The 17,080-nt window shown below is 45.7% G+C and overlaps 1 protein-coding gene across 3 annotated transcripts in view; it reads right to left on the reverse strand.

The window, feature by feature from the left end:
- KSR2 (kinase suppressor of ras 2) overlaps positions 1–17,080 on the reverse strand; it is a 506,130-nt gene that overhangs the window by 96,366 nt on the left and 392,684 nt on the right. For all 3 annotated transcript variants that reach the window (XM_009426349.5, XM_063785031.1, XM_063785032.1), the window contains exon 7: positions 16,178–16,261. In XM_009426349.5, coding sequence (XP_009424624.1) covers positions 16,178–16,261 — 84 coding nt within the window. The remainder of the gene's footprint in view (positions 1–16,177; positions 16,262–17,080) is intronic.

Consider the following 17,080-nt stretch of genomic DNA (forward strand, 5'->3'; position numbering starts at 1 on the left):
AAGAACGAGAGCCTGCACATCCAGGATCTGCTAATAGAGTCAGCAGGATTAGACAAACCCTGAAATTACACAGACTCTGGAGACAGAGGGAAGAGGGACCACAGCAAGGCTTTGCAAAGCACACTATGTCCCTCTTAATGGAAACTGTTCTTCCAGCTGGAAATGTGCATCATTTTCCCAAAATGTGGCTTTTCCTTTTCCCTACCCATGGAAGAAAGAGCTACTAGCGTGTAATTTACCAGGAGACCACCTGCTTCAAAATTAGATTCCCAGGCCTCACTCTCCAAGGTCCTGATTGGGTAAGTGTCTGTTGGGAATGCAAATTTTAAGCAAGCACACGTGAAACTTGAGAACTACCATATCAGAGGAATACATTCTACTTCCCAGATGAGAGATGAATGGGAGCCTGAATCTTTCGGAATACAATGTTCTCCTCCGAAAGGAAAATGGGGAAAGTATATAGAACAAACCTAGGTTCAAATCCTGATACCACCACTCCCTGGCTGTGATAACTTGGGCAAGCTGCCGATCCACTCAGAGCCTCAGTTTCCCCATCTGTAAGGTGGGGACAATTGTAGCCTCTTGCCTCTCTGGGTTGCAGTGAGGACTAATGATATAATGCAAGTAAGGTGCCCAGAACAAATATTTGGCACACAGTAGAAACTCAAGCAGTGGCAGGTGTTATCTTTATTATGGTAGTTACCATAATTATTGCTAGTTTGTGCAGCAGCTTTCTACAGCAAGCCCCTAAGATCCTCTGCCGGAGGACTTTCTCTGGCTGGAAACATGGGCTGGCTGGAACACTTGGAGACCTCAACCAACTATAGGTGGGCGTTGGTTGATGGATATTCCAGCCCCCTCTCTCATGGGTGGCATGACCCAGAGGCATGCTCATTTTAGGACTGCACCCCCAATCCCCCCAAGCACCTGCTCTTTGATGCACCCATTACCAGCTGCCTTAACTCTCTGTCTCACTTCCCCATTCCTCTATTGGTGTGGCCTGGGATCACCTCTCAAATAAACCACTTGCCCTCACATCCTTGTCTCTGGGTCTGTGGAAACAGGGAGCCCAATTAAAACACCAGGATTATTAACAGAAATTCAGAGCATGAACGTGGCCTTCCCCATGGCTCTCACACCAAAACCCTTGGCTCCTCATGCTGTCAGTCCCTAATGAATTTGGTTCTCCAGGTGCTCCATTCCCGAAGGAGGAAGGGAAGAGGTGAGGTGGACACAACAGACTGCCCCCAGTAACGTGAAAGAAGGCAAACCTCCACACCAGATGTGGGCCAGGAGGAGCCCCATGTTTCAAGATGGTGGGTCTGAAGGATTCCCAGGCACCAGGGAAGGTCCTATATGGTTCCAGAAATGGTCAAAAGTTTGCGCTTTGGAATCAAGCTGACCTGAGCCTGAATCACAGGTCTGCCCTTCCTGGCAGGGCAAGGCAGCATCTAATGAGAGAACGTCTAAGTAGTACCACATAGGCACCAAATAGGTCAACGCTTTAGCAGGCAGGGATAAGACCCACTCTGAGCACACGCAGAAAATGCCCTGCCACCCTCATAGAGCCTGCAAACTTGGAAAGGATTTATTTAAAACTTTCATTGCAAATAGTTAACTTCTTTTTTCTTTTAACTTCTAAGGTTTAATAGGACAAGCTTCAGTTATCAGGAAAAGTTGCTTACGAGGAACATCTCATTCCCCCAAGGGAGTTGCTGGCTAAATGAGACATCATCTCTGTCTGAAAATTAAATATGTGAATTTATCTTGAGGGCAGAATCTAGGTCTCCCTCATGTGCTACCTCCCTTTCCTTTCCTCCTTCATTGAAAGGTGCCTGGTGCTTATTATCTGGTGGGTAAGTATCAGAGAGACGGAGGGAAAGAGGAGGAAAGAAAAAGAAGAACAGGCAGAAGGGGAAATCTGTCAAACACTGCAGATTTAGAAACATTCTAATCCCTATCAAAACGTTTTTGAAAGGCTATTTCTATTTCTTATAAATCGTATCCCTCTTTGTTTGTGAAATGCAATGATGCCCCCTCTGCATTTCCTTCTTTCTTCCCTCCCTTCTTCCCAGTGCGGGGCTGGGGGGCAGGATTTGACCAGAAGCAAACTGGATCTCCATGGGAACTGCGGGGGACAAATGGTCTCTTTCACAAGCAGCTCTGCTGTTTTCTTGAAAGATGTGTCATGCCCCCCTGTGAAGCAGTCACAAGCCTAGAGCCTGGCACAGAGCTGGAATCCGAATGCTGGCGTTCACAGGAGGGACAGGCAAGACCCCTCCTAGGGAAGACTGTCACGTCAATTTCTCACTGTTCATTGGGCAATTCTAACCAATGGATGAAAATTTGCTCCGATCAGCTTCGATCTCTCATTTCTCCTGTTTTTTCTTGTTCCATACCAGCTAACTTTACAATAATCTGTCTGAGTAGGGCCCAGTCTTTCCTTCCAGAGTGCACATGGAACATTTTAAAAACCTGGCTCCTAATATCCAATTGAGGAAACATTAAACAAGCACAAACTTTGAGCCAGGTGCTAAATTACACAACCCGTTTCCCCTGAACAGCAATCTCTTAAGAGGTGGATATTGTTACACCCATGTAATATATGAAAAGTACTGAACATCTAGCTTTTGTTGGCTTACTTTTGTTAATAAAATAGTGGATATCAATTTATATATGGCTATGGAATCACAATATTGACAATGAGAATAGGAATAATAATTATTTCCCTTTACCATGTGAGATAAACTGTGTGAAATGTTTTATATATATTTTAACCCTTATTAGATTCTGTTTGAGATAACTTATCTGTTTGTTTACTCTCACTGCAGATCTAATACATTCATTTTGCTCATTCATTCTTCAGAAAACAGAAGTGATAAATCCTCATTGATGTGGCCCCATTGTGTAGTCATGTGTAATCATGTGATATATAATTCTAAGTCTTCTATGTGCATGGCTTTAAAACCTCAATTCAAGTTTCAGACTGCAATCAAGTTTAAGACTTGAAGTTTAAGACTCTTTTTAACTATTACTTTTCCCCCCAGTATTTTCTTTTGCTTTTTCACTTCTATTTTAGGTTCAGGGGGACATGTACAGGTTTGTTACATAGGTAAACTCATGTCGTGCCAGGGGGATTTGTTGTACAGATTATTTCATCACCCAGGTACTAAGCCTAGTACCTAGTAGTTATTTTTTTTTGCAACCTCTCCCTCCTCCCACCCTCCTTGCTCAAGTAGGCCGCCATGTCTATTGTCCCCAGGCTGAAGCGCAGTGGTGCAATCTCAGCTCACTGCAACTTCCGCCCCCAGTTCAAGTGACTCTCCTGCCTCAGCCTCCTGAGTAGCTGGGATTACAGGAGTGCGCCACCACGCCTGGCTAATTTTGGTATTTTTTGTAGAGACAGGGTTTCACCATGTTGGCCAGGATGGTCTCAAACTCCTGACCTCACGTGATCTGCCTACCTTGGCCTCCCAAAGTGCTGGGATTACAGGCGTGAGCCACTGCGCCTGGCCTGCCCCCCTCTTTCTGTCTATGTGTTCTCATCATTTAGCTCCCACTTATAAGTGAGAACATGTGGTATTTGGTTTTCTGTTCCTGCATTAGTTTGCTAAGGATGATGGCCTCCAGCTCCATCCATGTTCGTGCAAAGGACATGATCTCGTTCTTTTGTATGGCTGCATAGTATTCCATGTATACCCATTTTTAAGTCAAGAAGACTGGGGTCCAGTAACAAGCTCAGTCATTCAGATAGTGATGGGCAGAATTGGGACAATTCATCCCTGCATGCCCACAAGAAAACACTGTGTTCCTTCTCTGTGCCAAGGGCTATGCTAGGCACTGGGGGTATAATAATTAAATAAGACAAGAATTCTTTCTTTAAAGATCTTGCAGTCTAGCAAGAAATTTACTGTCCAAGAATGTAAACCCATCTCTTGTGGCTTCAAGCATGAACGTCTCTCTACTCATCCTACTGCGCCCAAATTGCCTCTTATAAATGAGCCCAGCTGGATTTGAACCAGATTTGGGGAGCTTGTATTGGCAAGAACTGCTCTCTCTCCAGAGGTCCCTACTGAGATCTACTCAAGCAACAAGCATTTACTGAGCATTTACCATGTGCCAAGCACTGTGCTGGCGCTAGAGGTTTAAACAGTGAACCGTCCAGAAATGAGATGGCCCTGCCTTCAAAGAGTTTAAAGTCTGGTCAGGAAGACAGGCAGGTAAATAGACAAATAAAACATAGTAGTATGTAATATGGTGTGACAGAAAAGGGCAGAAGGTGGAACTTCAGATTTGAGGGGAGTCAGGGAAGGCTTCCTAGAGGGAAGTGGTGGCTGACCTGAGCTTGAAAGATAAATGAGAGCCAGCAGAGGTGTGCAAGAAAGATCCAGGCAGTAGCAATGGGGTGCAAAGACATGTCAATGAGTGGGCACATGACCTGCCACGGGGATTGATGGCTCAGAGAAGCTGCAGCTCTGGGCATGAAGAGGGGAGAGATGCGAGGGGACAGAGGAGTAAGCAAACATGGCGCACAGTCTCATCATGAAGTTGGATTTCGCCGAGAGCAAGGGGGAGCGAATGAAGGATTTTAAACAGGGAGGGGAATGCTGGCTAAGCATTTTGAAAAGACCCCCTCTGGCAGCAGAAACTTGCAATTAAAGGGCAGCAAAGTTCCCCTCTCATTATCTTCCCTACTCTCTGTACCTGCTTTCCTTTTCCAGGTCACTGCATTAAGTGTTTCTGAAGGCTTCTCGCAAAAAAAAAAAAAAAAAAAATCACGAAACCAAATCCTTGCCCCCTTTGCAGCAGGGCTTGGTTCACTGCATACCCCAACTGAGCATTCTGGTCTCATGTGAGTTCCCCTGTGGTCTCTTGTTTGAGCCAGTGCTTCTAGAAATGCCTCCGTACGCTCCAAGTGCAGGATATCGAAACAAAAAGTGCAGGTTCACTGCATACCAACTGAGCATTCTGGTCTCGTGTGAGTTCCCCTGTGGTCTCTTGTTTGAGCCAGTGCTTCTAGAAATGCCTCCGTATGCTCCAAGTGCAGGATATCAAAACACCCTTTCCCTCACTGCTAACAACTCAGTGGGGTCTAGCTCTTTAGTCTATAGCTAACCACAATACAAATGAGCAAAGGGCGGTAGGAAGTATTGACATATAAATCAGACCTCGGGCTCCAAGGACATCATGAAAAATCACCAGGAACCCCCAGCAATTTTCTCTCCATAAAAGGACACTGTAAGGGAAGCTGTAAATGTATTACTCACTGTACCCTCCCTCCTCTCCTCTCCCTCGCCTTCCCTGAAAAAGAAGAAAGTGACTGTAGAGTCTTCTTGGCTCTCTGAACCCAGAGGTGTTCATCACAACACAAAGATCCATTTGTCGTCTTTCAATTCAAGAAAGGATGATGGGAGCGTGTGGCAGGCTGGGGGAGGGATGAGGAAAAGCTTTGGTCCAGGTTGGAATTGAGACCAAATTCTTATACTCTGTTCTGCTTGTTTAGTTAAAGGGCAAGCAGAGTGACATGTAGCATTTATTGCCGGCCTGCTGTGTAGCCAGCCCTTTGCCCATGTAAAGCGGTTAAAAGTCTGGGATCTTGAATCTGAGCGATCAGTGGGTTTGAGTAACAGATCCACACACCGTGACACTTCGAGCCAGCTGTTTACTTCTGAAGGCCTCTGTTTCCTCATCTGTAAAATGGGGGTAATAATAGACCCTACTTTCCACAGTTGTGGCAAGGATTAAATGAGATCATGCATGTAAAGTGTTTAGCAAAATGTCTGGCACCTGGGTGAGCCCCCAATACATGATAGCATCATCATAATTATCATCATCATTATCACATCTAATCCCACCTCAGCCCCCAGTAGAATTATAAGCATCCCTCAGATACAACTATAATTAGACCTAAATTTTTGCTTATCATAGGTAAAAACGCATATATAGGATGATTAACTCCCATTATAATTATTGCAAAAACTGAAGTGTTTCTATTAATAGAAAAGTAAGTTCAAGATTCAAGCTGGTGATCTCTGAAATACTTGCTCATAATTATATCCTGCCAATATCCTGCCTGTTGTACAAACTCCCAAAGCTTCCAGGAACTTCGCAGCAGCTGCGACATCAGCACTCATCATTTCCCCACTTTTTAAGGTCTGGGTAAATTAGTGCAATGGCGGCTCAAACCAGCCATGGCTTACTTCACACTTTTATCTCCTCATCACCTGTGGCTGCAGCGATTTTGCAAAAAAAATTGGACATTTTTAGGTAAAATATATTTTGATGCAAGAACATAGGAGAGCAGAATGCACAGGGCAAGAGAGAAAATCAAGATGTGCTTGGTTTTGCTGTGTTATTTGACATTTTCACTTGGATTTTGATGTGTACAAACCCAAGTGAAAAGATCCACTAACGCTGCAAAAGTCAATTGAGAAGTGCATGGCTTATTTAAGTAAAAATTAGTAAAGTGACTGTTTACATAAAAAGAAGTAGGTACAAGCATGTCTGGCCAGCTACTGCAGGCAGGAGGAAAGAGGACTCGTATAAAGGCCATGAAAACACCACTGAAATACACTGGAAATCTTGCGCTGGTTAACTCAGGCTTCCAATCACCATGTCTTACCTTACTAGGGGAACGAACATGGGTCTCACTCCTACAGAAGTGGGCAGTAACCTCAACTGGAACATTGGAACATATAAAATGTCTTTAGTTAGTAAAGACCTACGTCTATTGTTAAGGTGGCTAACCTAGGCCTGACCAAAGGGTTTCTAGGCACTTGGGAATCTCAGTGCTAAACCTCAGAAAGTCCCAGGCAAACTGGGATGGTTGATCACCCCCTTGTATAATAGGGATTATAATGCCTATATCACCCTATAACTACAGAGTGGATCACCCTGTAGTTCACCCTATAACCTGAAATATATATAAGGATTCACCCTATAAGTTGACTGTTTGAGTAATGAGTCCAAGCACAGGTCAAGCAACTGCAAGTTCACATTCTAAAACTGAATAATGCACACCATAGACCCATGGCTTAGGAATGAGTAGCTCTCTCCTGGGGGCAGTTTGGACCCCCAGGGAACATTTGGCAATGTCTGCAGACCTTTTTTTTTTTTTTTTTGAGACAGGGTCTCGCTCTGTTGCCCAGGCTGGAGTGCAGTGGCGTGATCTCGGCTCACTGCAAGCTCCGCTTCCCAGGTTCACGCCATTCTCCTGCCTCAGCCTCCCCAGTAGCTGGGACTACAGGTGCCTGCCACCGTGTCCGGCTAATTTTTTGTGTTTTCAGTAGAGAAGGGGTTTCACTGTGTTGGCCAGGATGGTCTCAAACTCCTGACCTCGTGATCCGCCCGCCTCGGCCTCCCAAAGTGCTGGGATTACAGGCGTGAGCCATCTGCAGACGTTTTTGATGGTCACAACTGGGAGTGAGGAGGGGGTACTACTGGTGTCTAGTGGGTAGAAACTGTAGATGGTGTTAAACATCCTCCAACGACAGGACAGCCCCCACAACAAAGAATTATCTGGCCCCAAATGCCAATAGTGCCAAGGTTGAGAAAAACTGAAATAAACCCTATAACATGTCTTCCAAGAAGTTGGCTGATTCAGAAAATTCTAAAAGAAAAGCAGAGAACAAGAACTACAGAAAAGGCGAAAATGGGCTAAAATTTTCCAGAACTTCGATGTTGCTTCAACCCATGGAAGCGATTTAGTGGGTCTGTTTCTTTTTATACTTTGCATTCATATAAAGTCGGGTTTTGCAATGAAATAAATGCTGAACAACGTATTTAAAGATTCTAATTTGAAAGAATTCTCAAGTCATTATTATCGGGGCATGAACATACCTCATCACATGGAATGAATGTGTTAGCCTCACTGTGTATCAGAGAGGTTTAGAAACCTTCCCAGAGTCACACAGCGAGGGAGTGGCAGGGCGAGGACCTGAACTCAGCTCTCTCTCTGCAGTCTGTATCCTTGCTGTTGTTTCACTGTCATAAGTTGAGTTTTGTAGAAGCAGATCCTGAAATGAATAATCTTGCAAATGATTTATTGAGGAAGTATGCTCAGAAGAAACCTATTCCAGCCAGGCACGGTGGCTCATGCCTGTAATCCCAGCACTTTGGGGAGCCGAAGCAGGCAGATCACTTGAGGCCAGGAGTTTGAGACCAGCCTGGCCAACATAGTGAAACCCTGTCTCTACTAAAAATACAAAAATTAGCCGGACATGGTGGTGAGCACTTGTAATCCCAGCTACTCAGGAGGCGGAGGCGGGAGAATTGCTTGAATCCGGGTGGTTGAGGCTGCAGTGGGCCGAGATCATGCCTCTGTACTCCATCCTGGGCAACAGAGTGAGACTCTGTCTCAAAAAAGAAAAAAAGAAACCTATTCCATTGTGGAGGAAGCAAGGTTGGGAGTAGGGAGAAGCCAGGCATGGATGTGGTTTCAGGTGAATCCAGTCTCAGCCTCATCCCACGGGGATCTCTGCAGGAAAAACTGTACCATAAAATCTATTTGTCTCAAGGTAAGGAGGCTGGGATTTTGCACCCCTGAAAAAGGTAGTCACTGGCTCTGAACCACCTGGGGAAGGGGGAGGGGCTTAGTCCCAGGTACCTGGGTGAGGCAGCTGCAAGGTACGAGCCATTTGCTGCAGCCTCTGTAGCAGCGGCTGGTCAAAGAGATCACTGGAAATCTGATCAGAACACAAGATGGAAGTGGGTGATGTAAGACTGTGACCGCTGGCCGCTGAGTTTATAATAACGTCCTGTCTTCAAAGCAGAGGAGTGAGCGCTCCTTGGTCCTAGGGAAGAATAAGCCTCAAGCATCTATGAAGTACTCTGAAATCCCTTAGTTGATCAGACCCTTCGAATCTAAGGCCCTGAGAGCAGGTGACTCAGAGAATATCACAACTCCTAGTGTGTGTTCCTCACTCTGCCACCCACAGGAAGGGTGATCTTGACACCAGCATGCTCCTCCCCGTGGTCCTGTCCTTGGCAAACAACGCACTCTTGGGATGATGAGAGCCTGAGTCCAAGATCACTTTTCTAGGAGTGGGTCTGGCTGGGCACTGAGCAACGCCTCCCACCCCCATCCTATCCCTGCCTGGAGCCTCAGGTAGCAGCAGCCTGAATCATGGCAATAACTGGCCCACCCTGCAGCTGCAAAGCAGAATCCATCTCCGCTCTCCCCTAGTCCCTGCCTGGTGCAAACAATTGCAAAATATGCTCAAGGCCTTTAACATCCCAGTCCAAGCTTTTGCTCAGGCTGTTTCCTCGGCCCAGAGCACCTTGATGCTGCTTCGCCTGGCTAACTCCTCTTCCTTCAAGGCTTAGCTTCAAGGTCCTCCAGCAGAGTATCCTGATGTGCATTACTGCATCCACCCGACCTTGATGTAGCACCACAGCACTTCCACACTTAAGTACAAATACGAAGTATCTGGGATGCTTAGTAAAATGCACGTTTCTAGGCCTTATGCTCAGAGCCTGGTCCAGGAAATCTGCAGACGGGCTCAGGAAGCGGCAATGTTAAGCTTGCACCTTGATCCCGAGATAGGTGGGGCCACACCTTGAGAACTGACAGTGACTGTGAGCATCTCGAGGACAAGTTTGTCTTTTTCACCCTCATACCCCGAGTGGCAGCAAAGAATCCCCACATGCTCAGAGATGGCTGAACTAACCAGAACCAAAACATACTCTGAGAAGAGAAAATGGGTAGCTAAAACAAGCATAGGAGACAGTTGAAATGCTACTTATCCACTGGTGGTTTTGGAAGATGTTCCCCTCTTCCACATTCCAGCCCATTAAAAAAAAAAAAGAAAGAAAAGAAAAAGGAAAAAGCACCTCTGTTTAAACTCTCATTTTCTAGAGCAGGTGTCACCCAAATCACGTTGTGCATTTTCCTGCAAGAAATGCAGATAGGGGTAGAGAGGTTTCCAAGGAACCAGATCTTAGCTCTGCAGAAACTTGTGGAAGGACCCTGAGAAGGGGGAAGAATGCAGATAACACATGATTGAAGGCTGGGAAATCCATCAGCATCTTACTGCAAAAGCAAACTTCTGCCAGCTGAATCCAGTTATCAGACAATATGTGAATTGTGCTGACATTCTACACTCAGAGCTAAACTCCATTCCGCTCTCATGAACCTATTAGATGAAAACGCCTCAATTTAGATAACTGCAAATTGCTTTCGGAGTCTTAATTTCCTATTAGTTCATTAATCTCTCTATTCAGAATGCCAACAAGACAGCTAATGATAATTCCGGAGGAAGTGGGCATTAAATCGGAGCAGGAGGGAAGGGGGTTAGACATGAAGGAGATGTTTCTGGCTTCCTGGGTGGAGGGGTACCCCAAAGTTAATTCATAAAGTTAGTAACAGCATTAGCTTACATTAATTAAACACTTCTAATGGACTGGGTACTAGGATGAACATGTCATTGAACAATTACCTTACCTGTTTTTTGTTGTCGTTGTCGTTGTCATTAAGCAATCTAGTAAGGTGGATATTATTATCCCCCTTCTACAAAACAACTGATACTCCAGGGAGCCACACAACCAGTTGGCAGCAGAGTCAGGGTTCAAATATAGGCGTGTCTGACCTGCAGCCTGTGTTCCTGTCACATGTTATCTTTTTTTCTTTTTTTTTTGAGATAGGGTCTCACTCTGTCACCCAGGCTGGAGTGCAGTAGTGCAATGTTGGCTCACTGCAACCTCCACCTCCTAGGTTCAAGTGATTCTCCTGCCTCAGCCTCCTGAGTAGCTGGGATTACAGGCGCCCATCACCAAACTCGGCTAATTTTTTGTATTTTTAGTGGAGATGGGGTTTCACCATGTTGGCCAGGCTGGTCTCGAACTCCTGACCTCAAATGATCCACCTGCTTCAGCCACCCAAAGTGCTGGGATTACAGGCATGAGCCACCGTGCCTGGCTCCTAATCACACATTATCATTTGGTCTCATCACACCAATATTTACTGGATGAATTTGCTGGGGAGATGATGATGAAAAAGATTCCTATCTATAGAGAGAAGCTAAAGCGTGTAAGAACAGAAGAGCCTGAAAAACCGTCAGCAAAGACTTACACAAACATCTCACATTATGAAATGTCCAGCTGGGCAATAAAGCTTGATTTTGTTTTTTAAACCACTACTTCTAATGTAGGGTGGTGGTTTGCAAACTGGGGTCCAAGGGCCAGCAGCCTCAGCATGGCCTGGGAACTTGATAGAAATAGACATTCTAGGAGTCTGCCCCAGAGGTATTGAACCTGAGATTCTAGGAGTGGAGCCCAGAAAACTGTTTTTTTTTTTCTTTTTAATAAACCCTCCAGGGGATTCTTGTGCACACTCAAGTTTGAGAACCATTATCTAGAAAATGAAAAGTAGCTCAGGAAAGAAATTTGGAGATCACCTAGAGAAGTGTTTCTCAAACTTTAATGTGCAAAAGAATCACTAGGACTGTATCAGCCTGCTTTCATGCTGCCGTTAAAGACATACCTGAGACTGGGTAATTTATAAAGAAAAAGAAGTTTAATGGACTCACAGTTCCATGTGGCTGGGGAGGCCTCACAATCGTGGTGGAAGCCCAAAGGCCGCGACAAGAGAGAATGAAAATCAAGCGAAAGGGGTTTCCCCTTATAAAACCATCAGATCTCTTGAGACTTATTCACTACCACAAGAACAGTATGCAGGAAATGGCCACCATGATTCAATTATCTCCTGCCGGGTCCCTCCCACAACACGTGGGAATTATGGGAGCTACAATTCAAGATGAGATTTGGGTGGGAACACAGCCATTGCATTTAAGACCATCTTAAAATGCAAATTCTGATTTGGCAGGTCTGGAGTGGGCCCCGAGAATGTGCATTTCTAGCCAGGTGTCAGGTGACACTGATGGTGCTGGTCCAGGGACCATGTGTAGAATAGCATGAGGCCAGTCCAATCCCTGTCACCCAGGGAGTTTCTGGCAGTAACAGAACTGGATTTGCTCTGGGTGAAAAAAAAAAAAAAATCACTCCCTCCAGGGAAGGATCAAATCCAGGCTTCGGGAAGGGCTTTCAGAGGACAGGAAATGACCCAGATCACACACTACTACTTTTGCAAAGTTCTCACTCAGGTATGAGACCATCCCTCACCACTTTAATTGAAACTGCAGCCCCCATCCTGATCCTTCTCTGCTTTGTCCACCTTCTTAGCCTCTTGCATCATCTTATCATATGACCTAATTTACTAATATACTTACTGTCTGCCCAACTCCTACCCATGCCCCGGCATAGAAACTAGGGAAGGGATTTTGTCTCTTTTATTCACTCTTGTTTCCCCAGCGTCTAGAGTTGTGCATGGTGTATATATAGCAGGTGCTCAATAAATATTAGTTGAATAAGTGAACAAATGGTTCCGCTCATTTTCTACAAGAAGCTGCCTCCCCATCCTTGGTGTCACCTCTCTGAAATGTCGCCTGTCACGGCTCTTTATGTGTACACTTTCATTTTATTGACATTCAGTTTCCATAGGTGTGTCTCCTATAAACTCCTTGACAGTGGGGTCTGTACATTTCCCATTTCTAGCCCTCATCCAGCCCTTCTATCAGCTCATAAGAGCATCCAAAATTCTGCCAATCTTTGAAAACACATATAAATAACCCTCTATCCTCACTATAACTAATGCAAAAACTGCAGGAATTTAGTTGTAGAACACATCTCAGCTTCAACTGGTGATATTAGCAATGCATGCTCATAATTACGTACTGGAGATAGCTCTCAATTCTGTTGTAGTTTCTGCAAGCACCATGTCAAAACTCCTGAAGCATGTCAGATCTTCATGTTTTGAATTTTGTCTCTTATATGCCAGGAGTCCTTTTTGCACAAGATGGAATAGGGAGGAATGTTCTCTGATAAAACATTGCCATCTGGAGCATGGACATTTAATTGACTCCTTCCAACAGCCCTGTGGTGGGCACTAATGTCACACTTGTGTTGTAGAGAGAGACACTGAGCCCTATGATGGCACACCTCTGCTTAAGCTCACACAAGAGTTTAGTAATGGAGCTGGGACCCAAACTCAGTTCTGACTGCTTCCAAAGTCTGTGTTCTTGAAGCTTACCCCCCACCACCCTATCCCTATCCTTCCCACAACCTCCTCTCCCAATCCTTGGCAGGGCCTAAGGCTTTGCTCATGACTTTTAGAACAGAGAGCACTAGCAAAGGCTACTTCTGAGTTCTGCCTCTAGTGCTGAAAATTAAAACAGCTTGGGAGTGTTCAGCCTCACTACCCCAGCTACATCCCTGTCATCTAATTACCTGCCTTCAAAGCCTCCGCACGGCAGGTATGAGGATGTAAGAGTTGCCATTACCCCCATGGAATGTGGTGGGACTAGATACAGATGAGTCTGTATCTTCAGACTTCAGAGCTGCTGGTGTATGGAGAAAATCAGTCAGCCTGGAGGCCAGACCTAAAGGCCCAGCCTTGTGCCTTTTGTTGTTAGAAAGACCACCTGAGAGCCTAGGTTCACAGAGGACCAAGGCAAGGAAGGTGGCCTTGAAGTACTAATGCTCGGTAATTATTGCCCCTGCTTCTCCTTAAAAAAAAATTTTTTTTTGAGACAGGGTCTTGCTCTGTTGCCTAGGCTGGAGTGCAGTGGTGCAATCACAGCTCATTGCAACCTCAAGCTCCTGGGCTCAAGTGATCCTCCTGCCCCAGCCTCCCAAGTATCTAGGACCACGGTATGTGCCATCACTCCTGGCTAATTTTTTACCTTAATTTATTTTGTAGAGATAGGGTCTGGTTCCGTTGCCCAGGCTGATCTTGAACTCCTGTCCTCAAGTGATCTTCCTGCCCCAGCCTCCCAAGTAGCTAGGACAACAGGCATGTACCATCATGCCTGGCTAATTTTTAAATTTTATTTATTTGTGTGTGTGTGTGGATGGGGGTCTCACGATGTTGCCAAAGCTGGTCTCAAACTCCTGGGCTCAAGTGATCCTCCTGCCTCAGCCTCCCAAAGTGCTGAGATTACAGGCATGAGACTCTGCATCTGGCCTGTGCTTCTCTTTATACCACTGGGGCTTAAGGCTCCTCACAACTCCAGGAGGAAAGGATGCTCAACCTTATCATTACTCAGGTGAGACTGCCAGGTGGAGGATATGGACAGGGGTGGGGCAGAGTGGGTAGAGTGAGAGCTTGCCCTTGCCGTTCTCTCACTTCTATCTTGGGGCAGGGATGTGGGGAGGCCTGAAAGGGCCTAAATGAGAGGCCTCTGACTGGACTAGACAAGGAAGAGCAAGCCTAGAGCAGAAGGAGGAGTTCTCAGAATCTTTTAAACTAAATGACTTCTATAAGGCAAACAGATGCACATTCATCTGTAACTATTACATAAAGTTGACTGTTACTATTTTATAGTATTGGACCTGAAGGGGTATGTAATACATGTTCACAGAAGGAGAGAGAGAGGGGGAGAGATTGAGGCCAGACAGCAAGGCATTGCAATTTCTTACAAAGGACTGGACTGAGCCAGGCACTGTGTTATGTTCTCAAGCGTGCTGATTTATCAAATGCTCACTGCCACCCAAGGCAGGCAAGATTATTATATTAGTCTGTTTTTATGCTGCTGATAAAGACATACCCATGACAGGGTAATTTATAAAGAAAAACAGGTTTAATGGACTCACAGTTCCAAGCGGCTAGGGAGGCCTCACAATCCCGGTGGAAGGCAAAAGGCACTTCTTACATGGCAGTGGCAAGGGAGAATGAGAGAACCAAGCAAAAGGGGTTTCCCCTTATAAAACCATCAGATCCCGTGAGACTTATTCACGACCACATGGACAGTATGGGGGAAACCACCCCCATGATTCAATTATCTCCCACCAAGTCCCTCCCATAACATGTGGGAATAGTGGGAGCTACAATTCAAGATGAGATTTGGGTGGGGACACGGCCAGACCATATCAATTATTCCTTTCACACAGATGAAAATACTAGGGACAGAAATGTGAAGTGACTTGCCCAAGGTCAGGCAGCTGCCAAGTAGCAGAGCCAGGATTTAAAACCAGCTTAGTCTGACTCCAGAGCCCACATCTGGCGTCTCAGTTTTCTTCTTCCTCCCTACCTTTTGCTAGCCATGACCTTGAATGGGGGTGTGGAAGAGAAAGGAAGCTTGGTGAGGCGGAGCTTGGGTGGTATGGCCTTCTCATCAAAACTCCAGACCAATATGATACTACAGAAGGTGAGCAGAAAAGGAATTAGGGATCTGGGTTCAGGTCCTGACTGTCACTTCTTCACAGTGACTTTTCATTGCTAGACTCAGCCTTCACATCTGTAAAATGGGGATAATTACAAGGCTGGTTTAAAAAGGTACCATGAGGAGAAAGAAAAAGGAGAGAAAGGCTTGGGAGCCAGGCACGGTGGCTCCCGCCTGCAATCCCAACACTTTGGGAGCCTGACGGGGGAGGATCACTTGAGGTCAGGAGTTCGAGAGCAGCCTGGCCAACATGGTAAATCCCAGTCTCTACTAAAATTACAACAACAACAACAACAACAAAAAGCCAGCATGGTGGCACAGGCCTATAGTCCCAGCTACTCAGGAGACTGAGGCAGGAGAATTGCTTGAACCCGGGAAGTGGAGGTTGCAGTGAGCCAAGATCACACCACTGCACTCCACCCTGGGTGACAGAGCAAGACTCCATCTCAAAAAAAAAAAAAAAAAAAAGAGACAGAGAAAAGGAGTTGGCAAATTCTAACTCAGGGATCAGCAAATTACAGCTGAGGGCCACAGCCAGCCTGCAGTCTGTTTTTGCAAATAAAGTCTTATTGGAATAAATGAAGTTGTCAAGACTGTTTCTGTATTGTTTACGGCTGTTTATGGTCTGCAAAGCCTAAAATATTTACTATCTGGTCAACTCGAGTAAGAATTTGCCAACCCCTGGCCTTAGATGTTACAAAAACGAGAAGTATCACTGTGCCTCAGCACACAGCATTAGACATTTCCAGGATCTTCCATTAACTCTGGTTCTTATTCAGAATTGCTCTCCCTTGACCCCCTACCCAAACTTACAGGTGCGTTTCAAATGTATTTCTGAAAAACAAAGCAAACAACTCTCCCAAGAGTGAAGAAATCAAACTCCCAAAGGCTGTTCAGTGCCCTGCATGGTTCTAGCTGACATCGGGTGCTGCGAAAAGTCACTGCAGGGCACAGTCACTTACTTGCAGTTTTTACACTTGAGGCCAAAAAGCATCCCTTTCCCACAGACTGTGCACGTCTGAGACATCCAGTACTTGGTGGAAAACCTGTGGAAAAGAGACAGAAAATGTTCAAGGTTAAGGAAATGGCGACTGACCTATCTCTAGAGGGATGAAGTACTTGAAGAGCAAGCACATGAACCCTGGATTCCAGTCCTGTTTCTTTCGAGCTGTGTGACTTAATCAAGTTGCTTAAACCACTGGAACCTCAGTTTCCCCATCTGTTAAGTCCAGATAATAGTAGTATTGACCTCATAGGTTGCTGGAGAGATTAAACGAGGTCAGGCATGTCAAGGGCTTCGTACAGTGCCTGGTACATAGTAAGCACTCGATAAACTGGGTTGTGACTATACTATTACCTTGAACTTTCGTAAGGGTCATTCATTTGTTCAACAAATATTGCCTGGTGGCCTACTATATGCCAAGGTCGGTTCTGGGACAGAGCAATGGATAGGGCTGGAACTGCCTGTAGAAAGCTACAAAGCAAGGTGGAGCCTCTTGGGGGACCAGCTGAACCATCTCCCATCACTTGCCGGTCATATCACCTGGGGAGTATCAAAGGGAGTCCTCCCCTCCTGAAAGAGCTGAGACGCCAAACCTTAGTGGCAGAGAAGAAACCTTGAAAGTGAAAGCCATTCAGACCATCAGCTCATCTCGCTCTCCAACCCCATCCACTTGCTGCAAACTTGAGCAGTTTGGAGGTCTCCCGTGTACAGTGATAAACCAACTGGAGCAGAGGTGCATTCGATTAACTCCCTGGGCACATCTCCCCTCGATATTGCCAGGGTGCTTTCTTCCCCAAGAGATATGAGGCAGCAGCAGGACTGGGCCCAAGAAAAGTACTGAAGGTTGCCAGGTCACAGTTAA

Source organism: Pan troglodytes, chromosome 10, assembly GCF_028858775.2.
Source record: "Pan troglodytes isolate AG18354 chromosome 10, NHGRI_mPanTro3-v2.0_pri, whole genome shotgun sequence".
NCBI lineage: Eukaryota > Metazoa > Chordata > Mammalia > Primates > Hominidae > Pan > Pan troglodytes.